Below are 21,907 nucleotides of genomic sequence, written 5' to 3'. Positions count from 1 at the left end.
TACATTTGCGTACCACTTCCAAAAAGCTAAGAGTTTGCTTCCTGCACGACGCACGAGACGGCTAAGCGGTTCCAGCATCACGCTTCCAATGACTGGGCAAATCATTATCTGTCTATAGAACACTGTTAACAGACTGAAACGTTCCACATACTTACACTCCGGGGAGACACCATTTTAACTTGCAGAACTATTTCCCTCAGTAAGACGCACAAGACAGAGGTGATATCCCCATGCTAAATCTTTATTGTGCAACTGCTGCTCAAAGCTTTTATTACCTTCCACAGACACACGTCACAAAAAATTAGACGTCAACAGCGGCTACTAGACTGACGGGCAACAGACGAAATCCATTCAGTGGCGATTTGTACAGGTGCAGCAACTCTTGCGGTGCAAAAATCTTAGCCAGGCGGCCAGCCCAACTGACGGCCACCCAGAATATGTAGATGTACGTGACAGACAGACTGCCCGCCCTCGGGCCCTTCATCCACAACCATCCGGAATCCATTGGTCAGGCCCAGGTGAGCAGCACGCTTCTTGCCAACAATCATGAAATGCCCAAGAAGCTGGAGAAGGAAGCACAAACCCACAAATAAATAAAATAAAAAGCCACACACAAAGAGGGGAGAGGGCAGGAAGGGAAGGACTGAGAGCAGAGAACCACCCAGAGGAACCAGGTAGCCAATTCCTAGCAATTCAACCGTTGCGCTTCAAATTACCGTCTGTCCGCCCGCCTGCAACTGACATTTTCCAAGCAAAGCTACAAAGACCGATTATGCACACTGTGTGTGTGGGGGGGGGGGGGGGGGGGGAAGGGCCACGCATTTTTTTTCAAGCTGGACAGTAACGGACAACAAAACGGCCACAGAAGCTAAGTTTGTCTCCGGGTTAAAGCCCCCATTATATCTTCAGGCAACATAAGCAATTCTGGTGGAAAAGAAACTTTAGGCTGCCTTTTGCGTGGGTTTACAAAGTCTTTGAACTTGACTTTCACAGCCAAGAGCGAAGCATCCAGCACCTCTCAACCAGCTTTGCCCTTCCTCACCCCTGACCTGCCAAAAACCCCAAGCCCTCTTCTCCGTATTAGAGGAAGTACTACTACTCTTACTCTAAACCACGACGACAGGCATCAGACTGCGCTCCAAAACAACGCTGCATTTTGCACCAGAAGTACATACCCAGGGAGGAGCGTTGCTTTATATCGCTACTTTTAGTCAAAAAGCTCAACTCCGTTACAAGCTAGAGGCAAAAGATTATAGCGCCAGAAAACCCACAATAGCCTACTGCGTGTGCCCTATCAAGAGGAAAAGGGGGGATGGGAGAGAGAGTCTAGTAAATTAGGAACTAATTACAGGTACAGTTTAGCCCACAGAAAGCTTCCGCAGTACTTACAGATTCACCAGAACCTTCTGCGTCAGATAACCCGATAATTGGCTCCTCAGGCGTGACTAGGAAAAGCGTCGGAGCTTGGGGCGAAAGATCATGGAACGCGAGGCGCTGGAGGAAGAGTAAACAGTTAAAACGCAATTGGCTTCAGAGAAAGGCAATAGCTTAAGCAAATCAATACGCCCCACTGAACTCGTACAGAAGCAGATTGCCAGATACCCCAAACGCAAGCCGAAACGTTGATTTTTCTTACGCGATATTAATACTTTCTATACACAAAATACAACATATTTACAGAGCCCCCTCCAGAAGTGCACGCAAGATGATGGGGGCAAGGAGACGGGCCAGTACTTCAGATTAGCGACCTCCAGTATGTTTCAATTTGGGCTGATCGTTTCCTAAGCAGTTTTTCTATTCGATGTGGTCCACCACAGAGGCAGGAGACAAACGGCTTAACTGAACCAGCAAAGAGTTTGGTGAAGTGGAAGATCAGCGGCCATTCGTTTTCCACGCGACAGGGAGCTCAAGTATTGAACAAAAGCATAATCACAGGAAGCCTGCAAGCGCCTAGTACGAGCCTGTCTTCTGTATTGCACATAAACCCTACCTTCAAAAGCAGAAGGCATCCCTAACTGTTAATCTTCAGCATTTTAATAACAAAATTATACGGGATACTAACTTAAAGTTAACATCGTGTAGGCAACGGCTGCATTTTTTTCCCCACAGTCTAAGCAGCTCACTCTAGTTCCTAGCACGTTGTGGTGCACCAGCATCCGCGAACCTCGCAAGCATGCTGTTATCACGGTCCCACTTCACCACAGAAACAAGATCTGGGAAGCTTTTGCAGCCCGCAGGATGACCGGTTTCTAGCTTTTTGTTAAGAAAAATAAGAAAAGCTGTAATTCTTTGCTTTAATAATCCAGTTTGGGGGTTCAGAACCAAAGCCTAGCACAGCAGAGCTGTGAAATCTCTATAATGCTGTTACGAGGCACGTCGAGACCTGCATTTCTCCTATGCAGAACTAACTCATCGCGGTCGCTACTCTGGTTTCAAGACTATCATCCCACACGAGGCAGGACCACTCCCATCCCTCGGCAGCAAACTTTGCGCGACTTGCAGTGCCAAAGGGATATCAGGCGGCAGACGTCTGCGGCTGCCACCAAGTGCGTTACCGTCAGAGGCCCTCCTCTACGCACGCGCACGCGCACGCGCGCACGCACACGACGCGGTGGGGCTGGGAACCGAGGCGAGCCGGGCAACACCGGCAACCCGGTACGCGCCGCAGCAGCCGGGGGCGGGGGGGGGGGTACCGAAGAAGCGCGACGTTTTAGGGATGGTGCAGTAGAGAGCGCCACAACCCAGAGAGGCCCCGTCCGTCCCCCGTCCCTCCAGCCACCCACCCACCCGCAGCAACGCCGCCACCCGCCCTGCCGCGCTCCCGGGCACCGCGCAACGGGTCCTCGGCTCAGGGTGCCTGCGAGCGCGGGGGGAGGGGGAGGGGGGGAAGGGAAGAGGAACCGCGCACAGAGCAAAGCCGCGGCTACCTCCTCGTCCTCGTAGATGACGTTGGCGGGGAAGCGCCTTGCCGGTGATCTTTCCGAAGACAGTAGTGGCGCCACCGGGCCGGGCGGCCCGCGCCCCAACAATCTCGCCAGCCACGACAGCGCCCGTTGTCGCCCCCGCGCTTCCTCCGCTCGGCCAGGCCCTCCGCGGCGCCCATTGGGCCGCCAGATCGCCGCCGGCCGATCCCGCGTCTCGATTGGCTGTCTCGTCTGTCGTTGCCGCTTGTCCCCGCCCCCTTGGCGGGTCCGCCCTCGTCGACCTGGCGCTTACCGGGGCTCAGGGAGTTTGCGTGCCCCCGGGGCGCGGAGGGATCCGACCGGGGCGCGGAGGGATCCGACCGGGGCGCGGAGGGAGACGACGTCGGGCGAGCCCGCGGAGGGATCTGTGCCGCGTAGTGCTCTGTGCCGCGTAGTGCTGCGACCCTGCGGGCGGGCAACGAGGTCTCAGAAGAGGCTGTTGTAGCTAGAAGTACTATTTCTTGTTATTTATTACCGCATCAAGTCCACCCCAAACGTGCTTGTGGCTTTTTGGTGCTGCTCCCTCCGGTCAAATGACTGCTTTTGCCGGGGCAGGGCAGGGCAGGGCAGGGCAGGGCAGGCCTTAACTTTTCAGAACATTTCGCAGAACCAACAGAAGTTGCTCTAAATTGTTCCCTGAAAGCCCCGCTCCAGTTGCAGACGTTTCTAAGCTGCACGCCTCCTGGGAGAAAATAAAATACAAAGCGTGTGTTCAGCACTGGTGGCTTGAGGGCTGGAGGGCAGATCAAGATAGGATTTGCGCTAAGCTGGGTAGGAGGCTTTTAGAAAAATAGGCAGTGCCCCCAAAGCTGCCCAAGGGTGGCCTGTGGTGCCCTGTGCCCCCGGGGATAGTGAGCAGTTTGATTGGTCGACACAACTGTATTGTAACATACATAAACCCTGCTTTCCTCTATATCGGGCTAAGGATATCCTTAGCCGCCTTTGTGGCAAGGGCACATTGTCGGCTCACGTTCAACTTGGTGTCCACCAGGAGCCCCCCACGTCCTTTTCTGCAAAGCTGCTTTCCAGCCAGTCGGCCTCCAGCGTATACCGGTGCATGGGGTTGTTCCTCCCCAGGTGCAGGACTTGTGTACGTTCAGGTTCCTCAGGTGGTCTCGAACCGGATCGTTTCCTACGATGGGAGGGACTTTGTTCCCCCAGTCCCTGCCTTGAGGTTCAGGGACTTGAGAGATGTGGGAACAGTGGTTGCCAGCGAAAAGGGAGGGAAAAAGTCGTTGAGTACCTCAGCCTTCTCCATGTCGGTTGTCACTAGATCTCCCGTCTTCTTTATCGGAGGGGGGTGGGGGTGGCATACGTTTTCTTTACTCTTCCTTTTCTGACCAACGCACCTGTAGAAGCCCTCCTTATGATTCTTCACATCCCTTGCCAAATTCAGCTCCAGCTGTGCCTTAGCTTTCCTGATCCCATCCCTACACACCCGGGCAGCATCCCTGTATTCTTCCCAGGATGCGTGTCCCCGCTTCCACTGCCTATGCATTTCCTTCTTGCGCTTCAGCTCGACCAGAGGGTCCTTCCCCAGCCATGCTGGTCTCCTGCCTTCCTTGCCTGGTTTCTTACGCATGGGGATCGAGAGCTCTTGTGCGCTAAGAAAAACGTCCTTAAAGAGCTGCCAGCTCCCTTCTGCTCCTTCTGCACAGTGGCTTCCAACTCAAGACCCTCTTGCCCCGCTTGGTCAGGTGAATCCCATCAGCTCCCAACAGACCCGGCTTCTCACAGGTGGATCCGCGATCATAGAAGCCAAAACCTTGAGCGTGGCAGCAGCTACGCAGCCAGGCATTCACCTGTTCAATTCGTCTCCTCCTTCCTGGACCCCTTCCTCTGACTGGGAGGATAGAGGAGACCACCACCTGTGCTCCCGATCCTTTTAACATTGCTCCGAGGGACATATAGTCTCTTGGGAGGGTTCTAAGTTGCCTCGCCAGACCCTACGTGGAATAGTAGGAGCGGATGATAATCTGCAGGGTTCACCAGGCTCAGTAGCCTCTCAGTGACGCTGTCCTGGTTTCAGCTGGGATAGAGTTAACTGTCTTCCTAGTAGCTGGTACAGTGCTATGTTGTGAGTTCAGTATGAGAAGATTGTTGATAACACTGATGTTTTCAGTTGTTGCTAAGTAGTGTTTAGGCTAAAGTCAAGGATTTTTCAGCTTCTCATGCCCAGCCAGCGAGAAAGCTGGAGGGGCACAAGAAGTTGGCACAGGACACAGCCAGGGCAGCTGACCCAAAGTGGCCAACGGGGTATTCCATACCATGTGACGTCACATCTAGTATATAAACTGGGGGGGGGAGTGGGGGCAGGGGGATCGCCGCTCGGGGACTAACTGGGCGTCAGTCGGCGGGTGGTTAGCAATTGCATTGTGCATCACTTGTATATTCGAATCCTTTTATTATTACTATTGTCATTTTATTAGTGTTATCATTATTAGTTTCTTCTTTTCTGTTCTATTAAACTGTTCTTATCTCAACCCACAAGTTTTACTTCTCTTCCTGATTTTCTCCCCCATCCCACTGGGTGGGGTGGGGAAGTCAGTGAGTGGCTGCGTGGTGCTTAGTTGCTGACTGGGGTTAAACCACGACAACAGGGTGCTAGATAATCTAATCTAGGCTCCCTTTCCCACAAAAGGATGGACCAGATGATCTTTCCAGGTCCCTTCCCACCTGGGCTGCTCTAGGATTCTACGATTCTTCAGTGGATCGCTGTTTAATAACCCTTTGCTCGCTCTGGTTTGGAGCAAGGTATCGGCAATGTTGCCTGCGAGGCGAGACATGAATTCCACCAAGCGCCACAGACTTCTAAAACCTATGGTAATCGCCCAGTCTCTCTGAACGTATGAGCCATACCTAGCTTCTTCAAAATTCCCCCGCCCCCAGAAGTGGGAACACTTTCTAGATACCTTAGGGAGTTAACACAGACAGAACAATAGATGTTACCTAGCTCAATCATTCAGTAAGCAAACACTGCACCAGTGCAGTTTCAAGGAAACATCATATGTCAGTTTCCATCTACTTCAGGTAAACCGTTTCCATCTCCTCCCCGGGAAGACTAAATAAAGGTGAAGTCCTCGGGTCACTTACACGCCCGTGTCACCAAACTTCACCCGATCGCTTGGGGATATAGAAGAGATGAAGACGCCTTCCAGTGGGCGTCTCAGATGCCTCAGTATCATAGGGTTCAAAGGCAACAAAGGATCGCCCTGCTTTCCCATGCCCATCTCCCTTTTCTAATGGCTGCTAAAGAAAGATGAAGTTTGCCGTCCCCCTGTGATGTAGTTTTGGTTTGGGTCTGGCTGGGATGGAGGCAACTTTCCCCATAGCAGCCCTCATAGTGCTGTGCTTTGTAGTTGTAGCTAGAAGGGTGTTGATAGCACACCAATGTTTTGGCTACTGCTGAGCAGTGCTCCCACAGCTGACTTATCCCTTCTAGGAATGCATACCATTTCCTAACTGTGGCCTTTTGGGCTACTCCCTCGGGAGGAGGCAACCCATTGAGGCCTGAGTTTAAGAGAGGGAAAGGGCCCTGTACTATAACATCTTGCGATGTGCGCAGCTTTTCAGCCTCCTTAACCGCTCTAGTGAGGGAAAGGACCCCCCTTTTTCCCAATCTGAGTATCGTTGTTCAGTCTCCTTAAATGAAGTGGAAGAGAATAATAAAGGCCTAGCTGGTCCTTGCGGTCCCTTTTGAAACACGCCACAGTACGAAGCATGTGCGGCGAATCCCCATTCCACCCTTAACGGGTCTCGCGGGTGCAACGGGCCTAGTCTCTGATAAGCCTTAAGCTCATCTTTCAAAGTGTTAAGGGCTTCCGTATGTTGCAAAGTCCAATCCCATTTCCTATTCTTTTGGAGCAAGTCATAGAGAGGCCGGGCAATCACTGAGAACCCTGGTATATGTTTTCTCCAGTAGCCCAAAGTACCTAGCAGCTGCTGTAATTCCGTTTTATTGCCTGGAGTCTGTCCCTTTTCAATAGCTGATAAGAGTGTCGTCGGGTACCGCAACTGCTCCAGCTATCCACCATGCCCCCCAGGAATTTAATTTCTTGTCCAGGACCTTGACATTTAGAAGATGGAATGTCTAGCCCATTCTTGACTAACAGATTCCAGGTGGCCTCAGCCACTTGCCCTACCTGTTCCTTGTTATCCCCACCGACTAGGATATCATCTATATATTGATATATGTGAACACCTGATGGCACTTCCACAGCATCAAGAAGCTTGGCTAAAGCATTGTGGGCAATAGTGGGGGAATGCCTCTATCCCTGGGGAGGCCGATTAAAGGTGTATTGTGTCCCCTCCCAAGTGAAGGCAAACTGGGGTTTGTCCTCTTCCCTTAGGGGAATCATAAAAACCATATCCTTGACACCTAAAGCAGCCATCCATGGGTGGGCCGCGGCCTGTATTGCCGTTACTATTGAGGTTATGCTCGGAACAGCAGCAGTTAATGGTGGGGAATTACTGTTCAATCTCCTATAATCAATTGTTAGTCGCCACCTCCCATCCGGTTTACGGACTGGCCAAACAGGAGAATTATAAGGGGAATGTATGCGACTTGTGTCCTGGTTTCGGCTGGGATGGAGTTGATTGTCTTCCTAGTAGCTGGTGCAGTGCTATGTCTTGAGTTCAGTATGAGAAGAATGTTGATAACACTGATGTTTTCAGTTGTTGCTAAGTAGTGTTTAGGCTAAAGTCAAGGATTTTTCAGCTTCTCATGCCCAGACAGCGAGAAGGCTGGAGGGGCACAAGAAGTTGGGACGGGACACAGCCAGGGCAGCTGACCCGAAGTGGCCAACGGGGTATTCCATACCATGTGACGTCCCATCTAGTATATAAACTGGGGGGGTGGGGGCAGGGGATCGCTGCTCAGGGATTAACTGGGCGTCGATCGGCGGGTGGTGAGCAATTGCACTGTGCTTCATTTGTATATTCCAATCCTTTTATTATTACTGCTGTCATTGTATTAGTGTTATCATTATTAGTTTCTTCTCTTCTGTTCTATTAAACCGTTCTTATCTCAACCCACGAGTTTTACTTCTTTTCCCGATTCTCTCCCCCATCCCACTGGGTGTGGGGGGGGAGTGAGTGAGCGGCCGCGTGGTGCTTAGTTGCTGGCTGGGGTTAAAGCACGACAACTTGTGCTCTGTCTCTTCTCAAGATCGGTAATTGCTTCCGAAATACCCCGCTTGGCAGCGGCTGGCAGCGGGTATTGAGAGACACGGGTTACCTTAGATTGCGGTAGTGCAGGAGCAACCTGCAACGTTTTCACGTGGGTAGCCCCTGCCCCTCTGCCCCCAAAGCTCCACACCCTGCCATTGGGTAGGTACCACTGTTTGCCCGCCAGCACATCGAATCCCAGTATATTTCCCTCATAGGGGCTCAAAGCCACTTCCACAGCAGTCATTCTCTTTTCCCCAGGTAGCCAAAGTTGAGTTCGAGCTATGGGACATTTTTCTGCTGCTCCTGTCACTCCCATTATGTTTATAGTCTTTCTCGATGGTTTAATCCCTAGCTCATTAGCTTGTCGTTTGTTTAAAACACTAATTTGGGCTCCCGTATCAATTAAAAATTCTAAACTTATCCGCCTTGGACCCACAGGAATGTGTATATAAGGCTCCTTATCAGCAGACCATTGGCAAGAATTCACCACGCGCATTGGGCGGCCTGAACCCCAGACCGCAACTTCTAGTTTTTTAGCCCTTCCAACTCCCCTCGCAGTGCCGCGAAAGGGTTCAGTTTCTCTTCCCGAGGGGGCGGGGTTGCTGGCGCTTCCCTTTGGTCTCTAGTTTTCCCCTCCAGCAACTCCACCAGCTTCCGGATGCCGTCAGCGGCCTGCCCGTGCAGCACGGCTCGGGGCGCCCCCAGTGCCAGTGCCTTCCGCCAGAGATCATTCCTTCCGGGATCGTAGTTCCGACCCGGCCGACCCCGGGAAGGAGGCTCAGGCTCCCGGGGGGGAGGCCGTTCGGGGCGGCGTTTACGACTGGCTTGCCGGACCCTCCTGTTACCCTCCGCGCCACCGCTCGGCTCCGCCCATCCCATCTCGCGCCCGTGAACTACTATGCTGTGCAGTACTTCCGCCCAGGTCATCCCGTGCGCGGGCGGGTTCTGCTGATTACGCTCAATGGCCCCCTGAATTCTTTCTCTGAGGGACTGGACGTGTATTTTTAAAGCATCCGGCAGCCCTCTAATAAGGGGTCTAAGGGGTGGCGGGGGGCCACCGGTACAGCCATCGCTATCCCTTGCTGCCCTCTGTCGTACATGGCCTGAACACAGGCCGCCTCTTGCGCTCCCTCCGTTACCTCCGACAATCCCTTTACCCGGATAGTAACAGGTTCTCCTCTCTCCTTGGGGTCCACACCCCCAGCCCAATAGGCTACTCGGGACGTTATCGACTGATCACCCGCCGGTCCGTCACTCAAAAACACTCCCGGTCCCCAGAAACCCCTCGCTTTGTCATCACTCAATAGTATCCGATCTCCCCCAGTTCAAGAAACTCTCCACAAATACTCAGTTTTGGTTTCGCCCGGCTTGTGTGAAAACTTAGCTTGTAATTCACTGAGTTTGGGTCCCGTCCACCGTCCAAGGGGTCGTGCGGACAGCGGCTCGGGGGTTCCCACCGTGCGGACCCGTGTGCCTTTCTGTTTTAATAAGGGGTCGCACGTCCCTTTCCTCCAATTCCTCTACCCCTTCAGAGCTGTTTTCATCAGAGTCTCCCCAAATGTCCCCATCCCAATCCTCAGGGTCCGTGCCCGTAATTAACTTTCAGATTTGGGTAACACTGGGGGGCTTTTTTGCTTGCGCGAGCATAATTTCAATCTTTCGTTCTAATAGACGCGTCCGCTCCTTTTCTCGTTTCAATTCCGCCTTCGAACAACCTATTTCCCGTTGCTTTTTAGAATTATCCTTTGCCAGTCTGTCAGAATCATTATTTTGGTTTTGCGCTTGAATCAAGCAGGCGCCTAGGATGGCACACATACTGCCTTCGCCTTTGCCATCTCGACTATTTCCGCGGCATCGTTCTATTCTCTCCACGACCGCTGCCGGGTCGGACCACTTCTCCTTCGCCCATTCCATACCTGGGGGAGAAGGGCTACAGCCGTGCCTCCGTAATAATTCCTCTATTAACATCATCCTGCCGACTACGCCAATTTAATGTTACGGAGGCTCACACCATCAAATCCAACAGGTGTTAAAAATCAGATCTATTCTTCAGTAAAAAAGTTAGTTAGAACCACGATAACATTAGTGAACCACAGGCTCAATGATGTAAGGGGAATTAGTACTACACAGCCGACTTAAGAATTCTTAAGGTCTAAAAATGATGACTCAAAATACGCATATCGCTCACCTAAAAGATGAGGGCTCTCAACCTCGAGGAGTTACCTAGGGCGGCATCCCGACCCGAGGGGAGAGTCCCTGACTGCAGACCCGCCGCTCCGAGGAGGACTGACTCAAAATGTCCTCCGGCGGGGCCCCATTTATACCCTTGTCGAATCTGATCTGTGGTTGTTTTATTCCCCATTGGCCAAAAGGTCAACACTTCCACTGTACTGACGCGTGTCGGATTGGTCAGTTCGGCTTTCAACCTGCGGCCTCTAGGGTTTGGGGTTTTTTTCCTCTCCTCCCTGTCCAGAGAAGTTTCGTTTCCTGTCGGGGTGGGCGTACCTGCCACACTGGGATGGAGGTAACTTTCCCCATAGCAGCCCTCATAGTGCTGTGCTTTGTAGTTGTAGCTAGAAGGGTGTTGATAGCACACCAATGTTTTGGCTACTGCTGAGCAGTGCTCCCACAGCACGGAGGCTGTCTCTCCAACCACCCCCACCCCCAAAGTCCAGTAAGCTGGGGGTGGGCAAGAGGTTGGGAGGGGACAGAGCCAGGACAGCTGACCCAAACTGACACAAGAGATATTCCACTGTGCTATGGAAGCACCACAGCTGCCGTTCGGACCGACTCTTTTCTCCTACCATATCCCTCCGCACCAGAAAAGGGATATCAACGGGGCCTTAGCACACAGCCATCGATAAAGCGCTCCAACAGGAGTTGGATGCTTCCACCGCATCGCACTGTGCCGAAACCACCCTTGTACGGCATGCCTGTAGCGTCACATACAGTATTTTCTAAAGTTTTAGCAGCAGCCTACGCTGGCTTTACGTACATTTGCGTACCACTTCCAAAAAGCTAAGAGTTTGCTTCCTGCACGACGCACGAGACGGCTAAGCGGTTCCAGCATCACGCTTCCAATGACTGGGCAAATCATTATCTGTCTATAGAACACTGTTAACAGACTGAAACGTTCCACATACTTACACTCCGGGGAGACACCATTTTAACTTGCAGAACTATTTCCCTCAGTAAGACGCACAAGACAGAGGTGATATCCCCATGCTAAATCTTTATTGTGCAACTGCTGCTCAAAGCTTTTATTACCTTCCACAGACACACGTCACAAAAAATTAGACGTCAACAGCGGCTACTAGACTGACGGGCAACAGACGAAATCCATTCAGTGGCGATTTGTACAGGTGCAGCAACTCTTGCGGTGCAAAAATCTTAGCCAGGCGGCCAGCCCAACTGACGGCCACCCAGAATATGTAGATGTACGTGACAGACAGACTGCCCGCCCTCGGGCCCTTCATCCACAACCATCCGGAATCCATTGGTCAGGCCCAGGTGAGCAGCACGCTTCTTGCCAACAATCATGAAATGCCCAAGAAGCTGGAGAAGGAAGCACAAACCCACAAATAAATAAAATAAAAAGCCACACACAAAGAGGGGAGAGGGCAGGAAGGGAAGGACTGAGAGCAGAGAACCACCCAGAGGAACCAGGTAGCCAATTCCTAGCAATTCAACCGTTGCGCTTCAAATTACCGTCTGTCCGCCCGCCTGCAACTGACATTTTCCAAGCAAAGCTACAAAGACCGATTATGCACACTGTGTGTGTGGGGGGGGGGGGGGGAGGGAAGAGCCACGCAATTTTTTTCAAGCTGGACAGTAACGGACTACAAAACGGCCACAGAAGCTAAGTTTGTCTCCGGGTTAAAGCCCCCATTATATCTTCAGGCAACATAAGCAATTCTGGTGGAAAAGAAACTTTAGGCTGCCTTTTGCGTGGGTTTACAAAGTCTTTGAACTTGACTTTCACAGCCAAGAGCGAAGCATCCAGCACCTCTCAACCAGCTTTGCCCTTCCTCACCCCTGACCTGCCAAAAACCCCAAGCCCTCTTCTCCGTATTAGAGGAAGTACTACTACTCTTACTCTAAACCACGACGACAGGCATCAGACTGCGCTCCAAAACAACGCTGCATTTTGCACCAGAAGTACATACCCAGGGAGGAGCGTTGCTTTATATCGCTACTTTTAGTCAAAAAGCTCAACTCCGTTACAAGCTAGAGGCAAAAGATTATAGCGCCAGAAAACCCACAATAGCCTACTGCGTGTGCCCTATCAAGAGGAAAAGGGGGGATGGGAGAGAGAGTCTAGTAAATTAGGAACTAATTACAGGTACAGTTTAGCCCACAGAAAGCTTCCGCAGTACTTACAGATTCACCAGAACCTTCTGCGTCAGATAACCCGATAATTGGCTCCTCAGGCGTGACTAGGAAAAGCGTCGGAGCTTGGGGCGAAAGATCATGGAACGCGAGGCGCTGGAGGAAGAGTAAACAGTTAAAACGCAATTGGCTTCAGAGAAAGGCAATAGCTTAAGCAAATCAATACGCCCCACTGAACTCGTACAGAAGCAGATTGCCAGATACCCCAAACGCAAGCCGAAACGTTGATTTTTCTTACGCGATATTAATACTTTCTATACACAAAATACAACATATTTACAGAGCCCCCTCCAGAAGTGCACGCAAGATGATGGGGGCAAGGAGACGGGCCAGTACTTCAGATTAGCGACCTCCAGTATGTTTCAATTTGGGCTGATCGTTTCCTAAGCAGTTTTTCTATTCGATGTGGTCCACCACAGAGGCAGGAGACAAACGGCTTAACTGAACCAGCAAAGAGTTTGGTGAAGTGGAAGATCAGCGGCCATTCGTTTTCCACGCGACAGGGAGCTCAAGTATTGAACAAAAGCATAATCACAGGAAGCCTGCAAGCGCCTAGTACGAGCCTGTCTTCTGTATTGCACATAAACCCTACCTTCAAAAGCAGAAGGCATCCCTAACTGTTAATCTTCAGCATTTTAATAACAAAATTATACGGGATACTAACTTAAAGTTAACATCGTGTAGGCAACGGCTGCATTTTTTTCCCCACAGTCTAAGCAGCTCACTCTAGTTCCTAGCACGTTGTGGTGCACCAGCATCCGCGAACCTCGCAAGCATGCTGTTATCACGGTCCCACTTCACCACAGAAACAAGATCTGGGAAGCTTTTGCAGCCCGCAGGATGACCGGTTTCTAGCTTTTTGTTAAGAAAAATAAGAAAAGCTGTAATTCTTTGCTTTAATAATCCAGTTTGGGGGTTCAGAACCAAAGCCTAGCACAGCAGAGCTGTGAAATCTCTATAATGCTGTTACGAGGCACGTCGAGACCTGCATTTCTCCTATGCAGAACTAACTCATCGCGGTCGCTACTCTGGTTTCAAGACTATCATCCCACACGAGGCAGGACCACTCCCATCCCTCGGCAGCAAACTTTGCGCGACTTGCAGTGCCAAAGGGATATCAGGCGGCAGACGTCTGCGGCTGCCACCAAGTGCGTTACCGTCAGAGGCCCTCCTCTACGCACGCGCACGCGCACGCGCGCACGCACACGACGCGGTGGGGCTGGGAACCGAGGCGAGCCGGGCAACACCGGCAACCCGGTACGCGCCGCAGCAGCCGGGGGCGGGGGGGGGGGTACCGAAGAAGCGCGACGTTTTAGGGATGGTGCAGTAGAGAGCGCCACAACCCAGAGAGGCCCCGTCCGTCCCCCGTCCCTCCAGCCACCCACCCACCCGCAGCAACGCCGCCACCCGCCCTGCCGCGCTCCCGGGCACCGCGCAACGGGTCCTCGGCTCAGGGTGCCTGCGAGCGCGGGGGGAGGGGGAGGGGGGGAAGGGAAGAGGAACCGCGCACAGAGCAAAGCCGCGGCTACCTCCTCGTCCTCGTAGATGACGTTGGCGGGGAAGCGCCTTGCCGGTGATCTTTCCGAAGACAGTAGTGGCGCCACCGGGCCGGGCGGCCCGCGCCCCAACAATCTCGCCAGCCACGACAGCGCCCGTTGTCGCCCCCGCGCTTCCTCCGCTCGGCCAGGCCCTCCGCGGCGCCCATTGGGCCGCCAGATCGCCGCCGGCCGATCCCGCGTCTCGATTGGCTGTCTCGTCTGTCGTTGCCGCTTGTCCCCGCCCCCTTGGCGGGTCCGCCCTCGTCGACCTGGCGCTTACCGGGGCTCAGGGAGTTTGCGTGCCCCCGGGGCGCGGAGGGATCCGACCGGGGCGCGGAGGGATCCGACCGGGGCGCGGAGGGATCCGACCGGGGCGCGGAGGGAGACGACGTCGGGCGAGCCCGCGGAGGGATCTGTGCCGCGTAGTGCTCTGTGCCGCGTAGTGCTGCGACCCTGCGGGCGGGCAACGAGGTCTCAGAAGAGGCTGTTGTAGCTAGAAGTACTATTTCTTGTTATTTATTACCGCATCAAGTCCACCCCAAACGTGCTTGTGGCTTTTTGGTGCTGCTCCCTCCGGTCAAATGACTGCTTTTGCCGGGGCAGGGCAGGGCAGGGCAGGGCAGGGCAGGCCTTAACTTTTCAGAACATTTCGCAGAACCAACAGAAGTTGCTCTAAATTGTTCCCTGAAAGCCCCGCTCCAGTTGCAGACGTTTCTAAGCTGCACGCCTCCTGGGAGAAAATAAAATACAAAGCGTGTGTTCAGCACTGGTGGCTTGAGGGCTGGAGGGCAGATCAAGATAGGATTTGCGCTAAGCTGGGTAGGAGGCTTTTAGAAAAATAGGCAGTGCCCCCAAAGCTGCCCAAGGGTGGCCTGTGGTGCCCTGTGCCCCCGGGGATAGTGAGCAGTTTGATTGGTCGACACAACTGTATTGTAACATACATAAACCCTGCTTTCCTCTATATCGGGCTAAGGATATCCTTAGCCGCCTTTGTGGCAAGGGCACATTGTCGGCTCACGTTCAACTTGGTGTCCACCAGGAGCCCCCCACGTCCTTTTCTGCAAAGCTGCTTTCCAGCCAGTCGGCCTCCAGCGTATACCGGTGCATGGGGTTGTTCCTCCCCAGGTGCAGGACTTGTGTACGTTCAGGTTCCTCAGGTGGTCTCGAACCGGATCGTTTCCTACGATGGGAGGGACTTTGTTCCCCCAGTCCCTGCCTTGAGGTTCAGGGACTTGAGAGATGTGGGAACAGTGGTTGCCAGCGAAAAGGGAGGGAAAAAGTCGTTGAGTACCTCAGCCTTCTCCATGTCGGTTGTCACTAGATCTCCCGTCTTCTTTATCGGAGGGGGGTGGGGGTGGCGTACGTTTTCTTTACTCTTCCTTTTCTGACCAACGCACCTGTAGAAGCCCTCCTTATGATTCTTCACATCCCTTGCCAATTCAGCTCCAGCTGTGCCTTAGCTTTCCTGATCCCATCCCTACACACCCGGGCAGCATCCCTGTATTCTTCCCAGGATGCGTGTCCCCGCTTCCACTGCCTATGCATTTCCTTCTTGCGCTTCAGCTCGACCAGAGGGTCCTTCCCCAGCCATGCTGGTCTCCTGCCTTCCTTGCCTGGTTTCTTACGCATGGGGATCGAGAGCTCTTGTGCGCTAAGAAAAACGTCCTTAAAGAGCTGCCAGCTCCCTTCTGCTCCTTCTGCACAGTGGCTTCCAACTCAAGACCCTCTTGCCCCGCTTGGTCAGGTGAATCCCATCAGCTCCCAACAGACCCGGCTTCTCACAGGTGGATCCGCGATCATAGAAGCCAAAACCTTGAGCGTGGCAGCAGCTACGCAGCCAGGCATTCACCTGTTCAATTCGTCTCCTCCTTCCTGGACCCCTTCCTCTGACTGGGAGGATAGAGGAGACCACCACCTGTGCTCCCGATCCTTTTAACATTGCTCCGAGGGACATATAGTCTCTTGGGAGGGTTCTAAGTTGCCTCGCCAGACCCTACGTGGAATAGTAGGAGCGGATGATAATCTGCAGGGTTCACCAGGCTCAGTAGCCTCTCAGTGACGCTGTCCTGGTTTCAGCTGGGATAGAGTTAACTGTCTTCCTAGTAGCTGGTACAGTGCTATGTTGTGAGTTCAGTATGAGAAGATTGTTGATAACACTGATGTTTTCAGTTGTTGCTAAGTAGTGTTTAGGCTAAAGTCAAGGATTTTTCAGCTTCTCATGCCCAGCCAGCGAGAAAGCTGGAGGGGCACAAGAAGTTGGCACAGGACACAGCCAGGGCAGCTGACCCAAAGTGGCCAACGGGGTATTCCATACCATGTGACGTCACATCTAGTATATAAACTGGGGGGGGGAGTGGGGGCAGGGGGATCGCCGCTCGGGGACTAACTGGGCGTCAGTTGGCGGGTGGTTAGCAATTGCATTGTGCATCACTTGTATATTCGAATCCTTTTATTATTACTATTGTCATTTTATTAGTGTTATCATTATTAGTTTCTTCTTTTCTGTTCTATTAAACTGTTCTTATCTCAACCCACAAGTTTTACTTCTCTTCCTGATTTTCTCCCCCATCCCACTGGGTGGGGTGGGGAAGTCAGTGAGTGGCTGCGTGGTGCTTAGTTGCTGACTGGGGTTAAACCACGACAACAGGGTGCTAGATAATCTAATCTAGGCTCCCTTTCCCACAAAAGGATGGACCAGATGATCTTTCCAGGTCCCTTCCCACCTGGGCTGCTCTAGGATTCTACGATTCTTCAGTGGATCGCTGTTTAATAACCCTTTGCTCGCTCTGGTTTGGAGCAAGGTATCGGCAATGTTGCCTGCGAGGCGAGACATGAATTCCACCAAGCGCCACAGACTTCTAAAACCTATGGTAATTGCCCAGTCTCTCTGAACGTATGAGCCATACCTAGCTTCTTCAAAATTCCCCCGCCCCCAGAAGTGGGAACACTTTCTAGATACCTTAGGGAGTTAACACAGACAGAACAATAGATGTTACCTAGCTCAATCATTCAGTAAGCAAACACTGCACCAGTGCAGTTTCAAGGAAACATCATATGTCAGTTTCCATCTACTTCAGGTAAACCGTTTCCATCTCCTCCCCGGGAAGACTAAATAAAGGTGAAGTCCTCGGGTCACTTACACGCCCGTGTCACCAAACTTCACCCGATCGCTTGGGGATATAGAAGAGATGAAGACGCCTTCCAGTGGGCGTCTCAGATGCCTCAGTATCATAGGGTTCAAAGGCAACAAAGGATCGCCCTGCTTTCCCATGCCCATCTCCCTTTTCTAATGGCTGCTAAAGAAAGATGAAGTTTGCCGTCCCCCTGTGATGTAGTTTTGGTTTGGGTCTGGCTGGGATGGAGGCAACTTTCCCCATAGCAGCCCTCATAGTGCTGTGCTTTGTAGTTGTAGCTAGAAGGGTGTTGATAGCACACCAATGTTTTGGCTACTGCTGAGCAGTGCTCCCACAGCTGACTTATCCCTTCTAGGAATGCATACCATTTCCTAACTGTGGCCTTTTGGGCTACTCCCTCGGGAGGAGGCAACCCATTGAGGCCTGAGTTTAAGAGAGGGAAAGGGCCCTGTACTATAACATCTTGCGATGTGCGCAGCTTTTCAGCCTCCTTAACCGCTCTAGTGAGGGAAAGGACCCCCCTTTTTCCCAATCTGAGTATCGTTGTTCAGTCTCCTTAAATGAAGTGGAAGAGAATAATAAAGGCCTAGCTGGTCCTTGCGGTCCCTTTTGAAACACGCCACAGTACGAAGCATGTGCGGCGAATCCCCATTCCACCCTTAACGGGTCTCGCGGGTGCAACGGGCCTAGTCTCTGATAAGCCTTAAGCTCATCTTTCAAAGTGTTAAGGGCTTCCGTATGTTGCAAAGTCCAATCCCATTTCCTATTCTTTTGGAGCAAGTCATAGAGAGGCCGGGCAATCACTGAGAACCCTGGTATATGTTTTCTCCAGTAGCCCAAAGTACCTAGCAGCTGCTGTAATTCCGTTTTATTGCCTGGAGTCTGTCCCTTTTCAATAGCTGATAAGAGTGTCGTCGGGTACCGCAACTGCTCCAGCTATCCACCATGCCCCCCAGGAATTTAATTTCTTGTCCAGGACCTTGACATTTAGAAGATGGAATGTCTAGCCCATTCTTGACTAACAGATTCCAGGTGGCCTCAGCCACTTGCCCTACCTGTTCCTTGTTATCCCCACCGACTAGGATATCATCTATATATTGATATATGTGAACACCTGATGGCACTTCCACAGCATCAAGAAGCTTGGCTAAAGCATTGTGGGCAATAGTGGGGGAATGCCTCTATCCCTGGGGAGGCCGATTAAAGGTGTATTGTGTCCCCTCCCAAGTGAAGGCAAACTGGGGTTTGTCCTCTTCCCTTAGGGGAATCATAAAAACCATATCCTTGACACCTAAAGCAGCCATCCATGGGTGGGCCGCGGCCTGTATTGCCGTTACTATTGAGGTTATGCTCGGAACAGCAGCAGTTAATGGTGGGGAATTACTGTTCAATCTCCTATAATCAATTGTTAGTCGCCACCTCCCATCCGGTTTACGGACTGGCCAAACAGGAGAATTATAAGGGGAATGTATGCGACTTGTGCTCTGTCTCTTCTCCAAGATCGGTAATTACTTCCGAAATACCCCGCTTGGCAGCGGCTGGCAGCGGGTATTGAGAGACACGGGTTACCTTAGATTGCGGTAGTGCAGGAGCAACCTGCAACGTTTTCACGTGGGTAGCCCCTGCCCCTCTGCCCCCAAAGCTCCACACCCTGCCATTGGGTAGGTACCACTGTTTGCCCGCCAGCACATCGAATCCCAGTATATTTCCCTCATAGGGGCTCAAAGCCACTTCCACAGCAGTCATTCTCTTTTCCCCAGGTAGCCAAAGTTGAGTTCGAGCTATGGGACATTTTTCTGCTGCTCCTGTCACTCCCATTATGTTTATAGTCTTTCTCGATGGTTTAATCCCTAGCTCATTAGCTTGTCGTTTGTTTAAAACACTAATTTGGGCTCCCGTATCAATTAAAAATTCTAAACTTATCCGCCTTGGACCCACAGGAATGTGTATATAAGGCTCCTTATCAGCAGACCATTGGCAAGAATTCACCACGCGCATTGGGCGGCCTGAACCCCAGACCGCAACTTCTAGTTTTTTAGCCCTTCCAACTCCCCTCGCAGTGCCGCGAAAGGGTTCAGTTTCTCTTCCCGAGGGGGCGGGGTTGCTGGCGCTTCCCTTTGGTCTCTAGTTTTCCCCTCCAGCAACTCCACCAGCTTCCGGATGCCGTCAGCGGCCTGCCCGTGCAGCACGGCTCGGGGCGCCCCCAGTGCCAGTGCCTTCCGCCAGAGATCATTCCTTCCGGGATCGTAGTTCCGACCCGGCCGACCCCGGGAAGGAGGCTCAGGCTCCCGGGGGGGAGGCCGTTCGGGGCGGCGTTTACGACTGGCTTGCCGGACCCTCCTGTTACCCTCCGCGCCACCGCTCGGCTCCGCCCATCCCATCTCGCGCCCGTGAACTACTATGCTGTGCAGTACTTCCGCCCAGGTCATCCCGTGCGCGGGCGGGTTCTGCTGATTACGCTCAATGGCCCCCTGAATTCTTTCTCTGAGGGACTGGACGTGTATTTTTAAAGCATCCGGCAGCCCTCTAATAAGGGGTCTAAGGGGTGGCGGGGGGCCACCGGTACAGCCATCGCTATCCCTTGCTGCCCTCTGTCGTACATGGCCTGAACACAGGCCGCCTCTTGCGCTCCCTCCGTTACCTCCGACAATCCCTTTACCCGGATAGTAACAGGTTCTCCTCTCTCCTTGGGGTCCACACCCCCAGCCCAATAGGCTACTCGGGACGTTATCGACTGATCACCCGCCGGTCCGTCACTCAAAAACACTCCCGGTCCCCAGAAACCCCTCGCTTTGTCATCACTCAATAGTATCCGATCTCCCCCAGTTCAAGAAACTCTCCACAAATACTCAGTTTTGGTTTCGCCCGGCTTGTGTGAAAACTTAGCTTGTAATTCACTGAGTTTGGGTCCCGTCCACCGTCCAAGGGGTCGTGCGGACAGCGGCTCGGGGGTTCCCACCGTGCGGACCCGTGTGCCTTTCTGTTTTAATAAGGGGTCGCACGTCCCTTTCCTCCAATTCCTCTACCCCTTCAGAGCTGTTTTCATCAGAGTCTCCCCAAATGTCCCCATCCCAATCCTCAGGGTCCGTGCCCGTAATTAACTTTCAGATTTGGGTAACACTGGGGGGCTTTTTTGCTTGCGCGAGCATAATTTCAATCTTTCGTTCTAATAGACGCGTCCGCTCCTTTTCTCGTTTCAATTCCGCCTTCGAACAACCTATTTCCCGTTGCTTTTTAGAATTATCCTTTGCCAGTCTGTCAGAATCATTATTTTGGTTTTGCGCTTGAATCAAGCAGGCGCCTAGGATGGCACACATACTGCCTTCGCCTTTGCCATCTCGACTATTTCCGCGGCATCGTTCTATTCTCTCCACGACCGCTGCCAGGTCGGACCACTTCTCCTTCGCCCATTCCATACCTGGGGGAGAAGGGCTACAGCCGTGCCTCCGTAATAATTCCTCTATTAACATCATCCTGCCGACTACGCCAATTTAATGTTACGGAGGCTCACACCATCAAATCCAACAGGTGTTAAAAATCAGATCTATTCTTCAGTAAAAAAGTTAGTTAGAACCACGATAACATTAGTGAACCACAGGCTCAATGATGTAAGGGGAATTAGTACTACACAGCCGACTTAAGAATTCTTAAGGTCTAAAAATGATGACTCAAAATACGCATATCGCTCACCTAAAAGATGAGGGCTCTCAACCTCGAGGAGTTACCTAGGGCGGCATCCCGACCCGAGGGGAGAGTCCCTGACTGCAGACCCGCCGCTCCGAGGAGGACTGACTCAAAATGTCCTCCGGCGGGGCCCCATTTATACCCTTGTCGAATCTGATCTGTGGTTGTTTTATTCCCCATTGGCCAAAAGGTCAACACTTCCACGTACTGACGCGTGTCGGATTGGTCAGTTCGGCTTTCAACCTGCGGCCTCTAGGGTTTGGGGTTTTTTTTCCTCTCCTCCCTGTCCAGAGAAGTTTCGTTTCCTGTCGGGGTGGGCGTACCTGCCACACTGGGATGGAGGTAACTTTCCCCATAGCAGCCCTCATAGTGCTGTGCTTTGTAGTTGTAGCTAGAAGGGTGTTGATAGCACACCAATGTTTTGGCTACTGCTGAGCAGTGCTCCCACAGCACGGAGGCTGTCTCTCCAACCACCCCCACCCCCAAAGTCCAGTAAGCTGGGGGTGGGCAAGAGGTTGGGAGGGGACAGAGCCAGGACAGCTGACCCAAACTGACACAAGAGATATTCCACTGTGCTATGGAAGCACCACAGCTGCCGTTCGGACCGACTCTTTTCTCCTACCATATCCCTCCGCACCAGAAAAGGGATATCAACGGGGCCTTAGCACACAGCCATCGATAAAGCGCTCCAACAGGAGTTGGATGCTTCCACCGCATCGCACTGTGCCGAAACCACCCTTGTACGGCATGCCTGTAGCGTCACATACAGTATTTTCTAAAGTTTTAGCAGCAGCCTACGCTGGCTTTACGTACATTTGCGTACCACTTCCAAAAAGCTAAGAGTTTGCTTCCTGCACGACGCACGAGACGGCTAAGCGGTTCCAGCATCACGCTTCCAATGACTGGGCAAATCATTATCTGTCTATAGAACACTGTTAACAGACTGAAACGTTCCACATACTTACACTCCGGGGAGACACCATTTTAACTTGCAGAACTATTTCCCTCAGTAAGACGCACAAGACAGAGG

General features: G+C 52.4%; 2 protein-coding genes across 2 annotated transcripts; both read right to left on the bottom strand.

Annotated features, from left to right (window-relative positions):
• Positions 1-220: 220 nt before the first annotated feature.
• On the bottom strand, positions 221-10,103 carry LOC121232929 (histidine triad nucleotide-binding protein 1-like). Its single transcript, XM_041121426.1, is given in 5 exon segments — positions 221-563; positions 1,390-1,494; positions 2,928-2,957; positions 2,959-3,221; positions 9,950-10,103. Coding segments are annotated over 5 exon segments (717 nt in total). The 3' UTR covers positions 221-398.
• Positions 10,104-11,344: 1,241 nt separating this feature from the next.
• Positions 11,345-20,666, bottom strand: LOC121232928 (histidine triad nucleotide-binding protein 1-like). The gene is given in 5 exon segments (XM_041121425.1): positions 11,345-11,687; positions 12,513-12,617; positions 14,051-14,080; positions 14,082-14,347; positions 20,513-20,666. Coding segments are annotated over 5 exon segments (720 nt in total). The 3' UTR covers positions 11,345-11,522.
• Between the last annotated feature and the right edge of the window lie 1,241 nt (positions 20,667-21,907).

This window comes from Aquila chrysaetos, assembly GCF_900496995.4.
Source record: "Aquila chrysaetos chrysaetos chromosome W unlocalized genomic scaffold, bAquChr1.4 W_unloc_2, whole genome shotgun sequence".
Taxonomy (NCBI): domain Eukaryota; kingdom Metazoa; phylum Chordata; class Aves; order Accipitriformes; family Accipitridae; genus Aquila; species Aquila chrysaetos.
Note: the sequence above shows the minus strand (reverse complement) of the source record. Positions and strands in the feature narration are given on the sequence as shown.